Source organism: Monopterus albus, unplaced genomic scaffold (genome assembly GCF_001952655.1).
Source record: "Monopterus albus unplaced genomic scaffold, M_albus_1.0 scaffold209.1, whole genome shotgun sequence".
NCBI classification, from domain to species: domain Eukaryota; kingdom Metazoa; phylum Chordata; class Actinopteri; order Synbranchiformes; family Synbranchidae; genus Monopterus; species Monopterus albus.
In genome coordinates, this window is record NW_018128089.1 from 950,116 (window position 1) to 961,210 (window position 11,095).

General features: G+C 38.9%; 2 protein-coding genes across 2 annotated transcripts in view; one reads left to right on the top strand and one right to left on the bottom strand.

Annotated features, from left to right (window-relative positions):
• Positions 1-5,312, top strand: part of eeig1b (estrogen-induced osteoclastogenesis regulator 1b) — a 21,615-nt gene extending 16,303 nt beyond the window's left edge. Inside the window, exons 9-12 of the mRNA XM_020618703.1 lie at positions 5-123; positions 1,572-1,693; positions 1,771-1,840; positions 1,937-5,312. Coding sequence (XP_020474359.1) covers positions 5-123; positions 1,572-1,693; positions 1,771-1,840; positions 1,937-1,982 — 357 coding nt within the window. The 3' untranslated portion in view covers positions 1,983-5,312. The remainder of the gene's footprint in view (positions 1-4; positions 124-1,571; positions 1,694-1,770; positions 1,841-1,936) is intronic.
• An 83-nt stretch (positions 5,313-5,395) lies between these two features.
• Positions 5,396-9,805, bottom strand: dpm2 (dolichyl-phosphate mannosyltransferase subunit 2, regulatory). Its single transcript, XM_020618807.1, has 4 exons — positions 9,727-9,805; positions 8,700-8,789; positions 7,611-7,713; positions 5,396-6,815 (listed from the first exon to the last, which is right to left on the bottom strand). Exons 1-4 carry the CDS (start codon positions 9,727-9,729, stop codon positions 6,760-6,762), a joined length of 252 nt encoding a protein of 83 aa, XP_020474463.1. The 5' UTR covers positions 9,730-9,805; the 3' UTR covers positions 5,396-6,759.
• Positions 9,806-11,095: the final 1,290 nt, after the last annotated feature.

Below are 11,095 nucleotides of genomic sequence, written 5' to 3' on the forward strand. Positions count from 1 at the left end.
CCCCCACCCCACCCAGCCACCTCCATCCACCCCCACAGAGCCCCATAGACAACCAAATCCCATTAAACCGGAGCGGCCTCCTCCACCTTCTACAGCAGCCCTCATGTCCAACAGACCCTCCAGGTAGAGACATACACACAGGCATGTTTGACAACCCACATGCTCATGCATGTTTTCCCAACATTATTGCGAGACGTGTCTGGACTCCATGGCACTGATGAAACCCCAGGCTTGAATCTCAGACGTGTGAACTTCAACAATACGCGTTTGGAATTCGTCTCTTCACAGAGTGAATTCCTGGAGATCACATGAAAAGGCCTCAGTCTGAATGTGAACCTGTTAAGACTCACTGGCTGGGTAGGACCCAATGTGCAGGCACATGAGCCAAGGGAAGGTTCAACTGGGAGTTTAGTAAATACAGGACGAGACTAAAGGGAAAAATACAAAGGCTCAACCTGATAGGAAAAACAAAGAGCGCTGAAGCTTAACTAAACAGCTTGGTGAGGGAGCAAGGTAAAAGAACTAAAACCAAACCAGAGAAACTAACCAAGGAGCTACAGACAGGCAAAAATCCAAAACCAAAGGACAAACCAAACAAAGCCAGGACAGGAACAAACATGAGATGGCTACAAACTTACAAAGCGTGCAAACTTGCAGGGTATGGTGAACAGAGAATGAACCAGCAAGAGACTGAGGGGGAAGGAAGGAGTATGGGCAGGAGACCAGAGGATAATGAGCAGCAGATGGAAGCAATGAACAGTAATTGTGAACCAGGGTAAAGCTCGTGAGGTGACACGAGACAGGAAACTAACCAAAATAAAAGCACCAAACAGGAAGCAATTCTACAAACCATAACAGAACCATTATAAAAATAGCACCTTCATTTACTAAAATAAAAGTGTGTCAGTGTATGTTAACAGCTGGGCTGAAATACAGTACACTGACAGTAAAGAGTTAAAACTGTAGCAAGCCCGTGAGGGTTCTTGTATATTATATCCAATCCAATAAACATTTTTCACAGCAGCTGTTTTGACATGCCTTAGGAGGAAAAGCACTGGTGTAATTAATAACATTAAGGATGGCTGTTCCACCTGGGGGAGGTCCTGTGGATACAGGTAGTAATGCCTGTGCTTTTCCTGCTGTGACAAGTCAAATGTCTATTAAACAGCAAACACACATAACAACTTCTTCTACTTTCAGTTGTTCCCATTAGGGGTCGCCACAGCGAATCATCTGTTTCCACACACACATAATGACTGCTCTGTTTTATTACAGAAAAACTCCTAAAAAAGGATAAAGTTGAAATATTATGAAAAATAACTACAATAAATAAAAGTGAACAATATACAAGAAAAAAAGCATTAATGTTTAGATCATATAAATTATATATTCATGGAAAAAAGGTGAGAACAGTTTGTCATCTTTTGCATGTTAAATGTATTGTTGCATGTGGATGACCTGAAGTTGTAGGTTTCACCAATATTATTATTACCTTATTAAAGTTTTTCACAGGATTTATTAGCAATAAGAAAGCTAGACTTAAATATGGTGTTGGTCTCGGCCAACAATAGGAGGAAGAAGGACACAGTGGAGAGGCAGCCCAGCTGTGTGGACGACACCCGCATCGATGCGGATGACATTGTGGAGAAGATTGTCCAGAGCCAGAACTTCTCTGACAGCAGCAACAATGAAGGTTGGACAGAGTTTTAGGATTTCAGCAAAGTGTTTTGTGTATCACAAGTGTAACTTCTTTTCCTTCTTTTCCTTTAGACAGCAACTTGAGACTGTTTGTTAGCAAAGATGGGACCACCACCCTCAGTGGGACACAGCTTGCCAACAGGTACACTGTACATGCAGTATCTCATTTCCTGTGTCGTTTTACCAACCCGGTTTCCTTCAGCTAAGTGGCTGTGTGTTCCTGTGTTTCTGTCCCCAGAGGAACACCTGGTGTCTTTGAGCCAGTGGTCATTGAGACTCACTGAGGTACGTCAGCACGTAACACTGTGACTTCTGATTCTCTGTGTATGTGCAAGGATGTGCACAGTACAAAACTACTATGATACAGAGACGTTCTAGTATACTGTATTTTTAATCAGGTGGTGGGAGGTATTTAACATGCAATTATCATGTTTTCTCAAATAGCAGATGCTGCCTTATTTTACCACAAATGAAGAATGAACCAGGCCCTTATTTCTAATTTTACGTGGAATATTCCAGTCTGTTCCTTTTCCTCTTTGTATGTTCATTTATGGTTCCTGTTAATCCAGATTCAACATGTCCTCTATCTGGTTTACATTAAAACACTTCCAGCAGTCTAAGGTGAATAGTCCTTCTCCTCTGCTGGGAAGCCGTTCCTGTGGGACGTCTGCAGGAAGTGTTGAGTTTCATCACAGAAGCTCGACATCAATTCATTTAATTCAGTAAATTTTCTAAAACCACCTACACATGACTTACTTCACAGTTAATGTGAAATGACATCTTGTTGTTACTTGGGGTCACCCAGAGTGTTGACAGCAGGCGGAGGTGCCCACAAATATTGAATTTGTATAAATATTGTGTGCGGTGTCAGTCATTTTGTTAGTTTGTTTCTCCTCATCACTCTTTTTATACAGTTGTAATGCATTATCTCAGCAGTACTGACATTTGGCAGCCGTACTTTAGGTGTCTAATGCAGTCCAACTAAAATACTAAGAAGTTGTCAGGCCATGGGTAGACATCAGATTTCACTTGTTAAGAAACTTTATTATATTGGACATCTATAAAACCTTTGTTGAACAGTATTGTTTAATATTGCATTATGTGTTTTACACGTGAAACAAGCTGCGTCAGGAAGGGCATCCGGCGTAAAACACGTGCCAAATGTCAACATGCGAGTCGTCAGTGTGACGATTCGCTGTGGCAACCCCTAAACGGGAAAAGCCGAAAGTGACTTAGTTCAGTTCACATTATTGATTTACCACCGACTGACTATTATATATGAAACACCTGGTGAATATGTTTTAGCATATGATACTTTTCTGACTTGTGAGGAAGACCCACCAGTTACAGCGTAAGAGCCATCAAAAGCTCTTACTCGGTCACACTAAGTCTGTCACTGAAATAGAAGATTTTATGATATTTTAATGCTGTTTGATGACTGTATACATTTTGTACTTATTATACTATTTTGCACATGTATTCTCTGAGGAGGATTGTTAGAAACCACTAAAAGGAAATGGAGATGGCATGGTTGTCTAAATGACACAGGACATGTTCTATCTTTAAATTTCTTTATTCTTTTATGGTTTTTTTCAGTGATCTTGTTATGGGACAAATGTAATTTGGTAAATCAATCAAACGTTGTTCTTATGGGATAGCACAAAGCCTGTGTTCATGTGGCAGGCCATATGTAACCATCCATTCTCTGCACTTACTGTGCTAAATACTTACTGACTCTGAATCTGATTGCTCTTGTAAACTAGTCAAGAAAGAGTTTACTGTGATGTTGTTGCTTCTCTGAATTCTACCTGTTAATTACTAGTTTTTCCAACTTGGTCAAATTTACTCAAATTCTTGTCAGAACTCAACATGTGGATTTATTACACACATAAATTAACCCTGAATGCAGGTGTTTTATTAATTGCATTGTTACCTTGCAAGGGGCTGAGGAGATAATGTCCTTAAAGCTACTGTAATTGATTTTGACAACAAGCAAGATACAGCACAGCATAAAATTGCTAGAACTTACATATGCCAGTTGCCTATTTACACATTCAGCAGACACAAATTAGCATTAGCTTTCATTTGGAGCTGTGTTTCTGATCTCATGATGAATGCATGTCCAGTATTCACTCTCCTTTTAGCTCTGTTGGGACCAAATAACAATATTTATTTAAGTCAGTTAACCAACTTCATTTAGCCAGTTACTGCTGAATGAGGCTCAGATTAATGGATGTGTAGAATACTGGCCTTATTCCTGCAGCTGCCCTGCCTACATTCTGACTTCACACTACCAAAAAAGACAAACTTCAGCCGAAGCTCACTGCACTTTATACCTTTAGCCAGTGTTTGTTTTGTGAGGATGCTGCAATATACAGGTCTGTAGGACTGTAACTCATAGTAGAAGAAATTCCTATTTTCCATATCACAGCTGAATGGCTTGTGGAAACACTGCTCCTGTCACTTGGTATATAGAGCTAACATTGATACTGGCTGTAGTGAAGTCAGCCTCACAGCTGCAGCAGCACAAAGCTCCTGTTGTACCAAGACTTCACTGTGCAATAGATCACACCCATGGAACTCATTTGTGTGTTTTTGCAGTATATGTTAATGGTTTGTTGATACTGTACTGTATGTGTGACTGTATCACTATATGCATGTGGGCCATTCATGTTTGACTGATGTGAAAGGATTTTAAAGCTTCCTTTTTATCCTAGCTCTGGTCCATGAATTCCTGGTTAATGCAGGGTAAATGCTGGATAAATACTGTACTGAAATCGGTTCTAAAAAAAGCCTACTGGTGAACACATGGGAATTCGTTTGCTAACTTTTTTTTTTTTTTACTGCTGTTTAATGTGTCACCCAGGAGATTTCATTGCTGTCCACACTAAAGCACAAAAACTAGGAAAGCATGTACACACAGTGCTTATAAAAGTATCCATCCCAGCAATCCTCAACTGTCATTTCTGTAACTTTAAACAAATGTGCTATTCTCTCTGCCTCTTCCGGTCACAGCCCACATGTAAACCTTCAGTCTGTTTTCTGTTTATGTTCAGACCAGCAGGCTGGTCTACAGATTTGTATGTATGTAATAGCTACAGTTGCAGGATGTCTTACTTACAGTGAAAGGTGGGCTCCTTAGAGAAAACATGCAGAACAGGGAAACATTGTGTTGGTGAATTGTCAGCTACTGCATTTAGAAATACTTATTCTTTGCTTTGTATTTGACCATATGTGACATTATTATATTATTTTAAAACTAAATGCTTTAAATGCATGTGGTGAAAGGGATTTTTTTGAATAATTTTCAATTACACAGCATTGTTGCATCCCAATGTAATTATGTTGGCATACTGCATTTGTAATTGTGGCACTGATTTAATTTGCATAGGAAGGAGCTTATGGTAAACAGTTTTAGCTTATTAAATTGAAATTGAAATTATACTTGTCGCATTTGTAGAATAAGAAATAAATGCATATAAAACACAATATGTTAAATAAACACCATTTTGTCTACATTCTTGGCACACTTTTGTTTTCTTCTAAAGTCAACATGTGAATGGAAACCTGATACGTAGAATAAGACTACTGACATACATGTTAGTACCTAGCCTCACCATACTGTACCTACAGCATCTATTGTAGAGCTGCAAATATGAGACAGACAAAACATTTGTATTCAACAAACACAGCATGCTTTCCAGCATCAAATTTTTATTGAACAGAGAAAAGGGGCCATGGGCCCCATGTCCACACAAGACTATAAACAAAATAATGATTTGCATTCTAAACTATTTACAATCAAAATTAGTCACCAAAAAAATGGACTCCCAAACAACATATCACATAAGACCTGTACTACCTTTTTAAAGTTAAATTTGGACACTTTTTCAAAAACAGTGACACGTGTTCCACCTCCTTCCATCCTGTATATTACTGTCATTTTGCTGTATTGGTCCAAATATAAATCTTCTTTTTGAAAACTATATTTCAAATGGGGGAGGTGGCATTATATCTGCTGACAATGCACCAGTGTATTCACATGACATATTCTTTAAGAATGGAAGGAGTACTGGCAGAACACCAGCTCCGACAGTGAGCGATGCATTATGGGTTGTTTGTAGCATTGTTGCTAGGCTAGCAAGGTTCTACGAGACTGTTTATAGTGTGTCTTTAGAATTAGTTAGCCTATTTGAACCTGATGTAACATGTTTTACTACCTCGAAGGAAATTTTGAGTCAAAATGAGTGGAAAGCATCTCCGACCATCCTTAAAGCAATCCTTAATGAAAACCACAGTGAAGCCAGCCAAACATTACTGCCGTCACATAATGTCATCATGAGGAGCTAAATGATGAAAACATGCAACAGGCAACATAGAGAATTTACATTTTTGCCTTAACAAAAATATTTTGTGTTTCATTTTTACAGAAAAAACAGCTTCAAGGACACTTCAATACACTGGTAGTATCTAAGGGGAAACAGGAGCAGTGTCTGTTGCAAGGGCAGGTTGTGATTTTCTTGTAATCAGGCTCATCTCAGGTTCGCCCTTGCAGTAGATGGTCTTAGGGACTATCCACTGGATCCTTATAACCCTACAGAGTGGATGGACATTTCAAATGATCCAATAAATATGCCATAAACCTTTCAGCTAACTGAATTCTTTGCAACACTGATAATACAGAGATCCGCTGACAAATTTAAAGACACTATTGTCCATTTTTACGACATCTCAAATTCTTCTTGTGTCATACTTTTAATCTGTAGAAAAACGAGACTGTGTTGTTTTCAGCACATTCATTTTCATTATCTTTAATACGCTCATATGGGGAGCCAAAGAAGAAGGCTGTACAATCTGAAACATAGTGGCTGAGTTCTATTGCAATGAACTTAAAATAGAACCAAAATATAAAAATCTCATTAAACTTTGTAAGGTTTGTAAGCATGAACATCAGCTGTTATTACTGTAGATGTGAGATTTATGTGGACCACCAGATAGGGTTTAGCATCAAGGCTACATTAACGTATTTTATTCCACAGCAGCCACTTGAACACCCAGAAATTAGTCCACTTTCTTTGGCTTGCGATTTTTCCACATGAAAACTGCAGTGAATGCCCCTGTGGAGAAGATAAGTGTGGTATTAACTCGGACACAGAAATGACACACATTCCTCATTTATTACTATTTATCGAGTACTCAGAGGCAGTGTCTGAGAAGTCAATATATTAATACTAAAGGGTGGTGATGGCGTGATGAAGCGTGAGGCCAGTAGTTTCACCAAAAGGTTCAGCTCATGAAGCCTTGTTTCGGAGCTTATTATTAGTACTGACATCTAGTGGACACATTCTGTATAGCAAACAGACCCTGACAAGTTCTATGGTGCACAACACAATTATTATGAACAAGCTAGCTAATAATGTTGCAGTCATCACTGACAGCTATCAGTGATATTATGCTTAAGCTTTAGCTATGGTAGACAGTTTTGTGGGCAGTAAAAGCACTTAAGTGACCTATGTGCCTGTGTAACTGATGAGGGTGTTTGTTAATGATTTTTTTATTTAGAAATAATAGTTGGCCAAAATGTTCACAAGTCCTTTTTGTCTGTGGCTCCATTTTATAAAAGACGCTGTCTGACAAGTGTCATGCTACCAGAGGTATGCACTACTGACAGGAGAGGGAGTCGTCCATGTGAACCAGGTTTTACTCAGTCCGAATCATTCACGTGATTCCAGCAAAACAAGGCCTCATTTGTCATTGGTCACATGACAGTTGTGCTAACGACACAAGCTTCAAAGCGAGGCTGCATTTCAGAACGCCCCCTCTGCCTGACACAAGCTTCAAAGCTTGGGATTCACACATAACATCACTACTGAAAGTTATGCTGTGTTTTAGGATGTAGAAAGTCTACTCACCTATACAGAGGAGCAATATTACTGCTGCAATGCCAGGCAGAATGACTGAGTACTCCCGAGGGAGAAAATACTTGTGCAGTATGTGATCACTGTCAACAAAAGGCTGGAACAAAACAAAATATCACATATTTAAGTGATGCATTTTTTTTTAAACATGGTTTTAAAAAGCTGAATTCCTACTAGCGTATCAGCAATGGTAAAATGCTATGAGAGAGATGGCCTTTCAAATGGTCCTTTTTTGAAAGTAAGGAATCACGCAGGTGATTTTCACATTCATATTGCTCTATGGGAGTTGGTACATGTAGCGCAATAAGCTAGCGGAGTAGTGTACACAGAACAGCAATCAGGTGACTCATACACCAGAGACTGTACAAAGTGACAGCTGTTCTTAGGCTTTGGAGCTGTTTTTTGAAAAAAGAGGGCCCTTGTGTTTTTCCTGAGGATGAAATATATCCCCCACTGCAGACCCACACCTTGGCTCACTGCTGTGATTTTAATAGTTGTTGGACAACAGTGGAAGTCTACAGCACATACCCATTATTCACACTCACTATGCTGAGTACCCAAAATTCATTGACATGAGTATCCCAGTTAGATCTACAGAGAAAGAAAGCTAAATAAGTGCAGTTACCACATGTTTTAATTCATATCAACAGAGAGGCTACAAGATGACACAGCTGAATAGGCTGAAGGTTTATTGTCGTAGGCATCAGTAATCAGGATACTTGCTTTTGTCATGTATACAGGGATATGCATAACCAGACATCATATTCGGAATCCGATCAAAACCAGGAAACTCTTAATAACTCATGTTCATGTTGCTGGTTTTAGTCTCTGTATGGGATTTGTGGAAATTAACCCAAACATAGAAAATCACTGGCCTTATCCTTTAAACAACAGCATCCTCCTATTGGTAGTCTTAGAAACTGTGCTGTGCAGACACAGCAGAAAGATTCTGAAAGACAAGGTTTAAGGTTCAGAACACCTGTGTATGATTTAAGTCAAGGAGCACGGTTCCTCAGCTGAAACAAGCCATTTGTTGAAACAAGGATCTCTAATTTGGATTTTAGGGAATCAAATACCACCTACCAGGACGATGACCCAGACTGAGTAGTATGTAAACAGCAGGAGGCTGAAGACAACAATACTCATGCCAACTGCTTGATCCACTCCTGTAGCCTGAAAACATAAAAGCAGTATGTGTTTTTTGATAAGGTTTAAAGAAATACTTCAGTGATATACAGTAGTATTACACTTCTAGTTGGGTACAGCTGAGAGAAGGGAGGAGCAGACTGAAAAAGGTGGCCAAAATCAAACAGCAGAGGATGAAACATCCTGACTTTCAGTAGGGGTCAAACTTCAATCCTATATTCTCCATGCCCTCACGTTATAATGCACGTTTTCTGTTAGTTATTTGAGGTTCAAGCCTAAGTCAATTATTTAGTTTGTCAGACTTTAAGCAACTCCTATTATTATGTTTAACTCATAAGCTGATGTGAAACTTCTATTTCATGAACACCTTGTCATTGTTTGTCAGTCTGTTGTTAAAACAAGTAAGCCCAATTTAAACTGTGTACTGTCACAAAAGGGTCTGATTTGTTAAAGTATCCAGTAGCCTACAGTCCAGAAACCTGGAGGCGACCTAGCTGCAGTGACAGCTCAGCTGTGCAGAGAAAGCCACGATGAACTCCATTCAATTATCTGCAAGTTAAGAGTTTGCAAATATACCCATGTAGCACAACATCAGATAAACTCGGTTTATGACTGAACCGTATTCCGCTGTAAATTCGACATAGTGTGCATCAGCTTTAAAACAATTTTAATAAAAATTCACACGAGAAACTGGCGTGGAAATATTTTAGAAATAAGATATTTTTTTGCACAAGCCAGTATTAAACTGGACATAAACTAATACTATAAAGCAGGTTATAATCGATGTCACGTCAACTAACATTAACGTTCATGTCTAATATGTTTCTCATAACCATGAAGATTAGCAAAGTAAGTATGCGCTAGTCGACGCAGGCTTCATTATTGTCCGAAGCTGTCAGTTTCTGAGTTTGATATAGCTGTTTTTAATTCCCCTGCTTAAATTTAATCAGCTTAGCTTTCTTACCATTCTAATATGTATGTTAGGGCTGTTGGCTTACGTTTCCTGGTGTTCTTCTTCGTGCTATTAAAAACAGTTGATCAAAGCGATCAGGAGCTCTCTGCTGGCGCCTGCTGGTTAACCCGCAAACCATACTGAGGCTAATGCAGTTTTATGTATAGATCATTTACTCAAATAATGTAGCAAACACGTTTAAAATATTGTATTAAAAGTTCAACGTTTTAACAAAAAATGCATGTAAAATAAAATATACTCATTATGCAGAATGTATGATTATGTTATTGTAAAAGTGCTGCATTACCATAATGTTGCTGTTGGTGGATGCAGTTGGATCTGTAGTATATACTGTTTGTTAGTGTACTCAGTAACAAGACATTTTATTTATAGTATCAAATCATAACTGTAGTCTACTCTGATGAAGTGCAGTGCAATAGAAGCAAGGGCGTAGGTTTGGTCTCAACATTGGTAGGAACACCTACTCTTCTTCTCTTGCCTGCTGCTTGTTCCAACATGCAAAATAATTCATTTTCAAGGGGTTTCTAGCCAATCAATGATGATGAATGATTTTGATGACACTACGGTCTAACAGTGACGTCAGTGAATAGTCTATTTTTTCAAATAAAGTTTCACAGAAAGTGTACAAAGGCATATCTTCTCCAACCTAAGTGTTGTACAATCAGCAGCCATTAATGTGTGAAGTGATTCTGGGGACACTACAGTATATGAGTGAACTTACTGAATATTTTTCCCAATAAATTTCCCCCCAAATGAACAAACAGCAGCCATTAATGTGTGAAGTGATTCTGGGGACACTACAGTATATGAGTGAACTTACTGAATATTTTTCCCAATAAATTTCCCCCCAAATTATGAAAAACTTATTTTAAAGTAAAGTTATTAAATATTTTTGTAGTAGGCTTATCTCTTTTCAGTGCTGCACTTTGTAGACGGTCCCTGCACTCGTCTCACAGTTGGCTGCACATTGAGACCAATATTATTTGTCTGGAGCAGCGGACGCCTCATTTTGATAAAAATAAGCGTGTAGCTTGTTGTCTACATTGGTGCGAAACAAGAGAGGCGTCGTTTATATTTTAGCAACATTCTGCTATTAATCCAGAAACTTCAAATCTGTGAATAGTTTTCCAACTTTACTGAAGTCGGCCACTATAACGCACCGTTGTCAGCACTGACCGACAACTACTGCCGCCTCCATGTCTCCAAAGATAATATGCACGGGTTTGCTCAAATACTAGTAGGGACATTTCTGTCCTCCCAAAGTATTGGTACAGCCATGTCCCTACCGTCCATATGCAAAACTACGGCCTTGCTACTATGAGTTATTCGTGTTCATATTATTGCACAGGGTGCAGTGCGC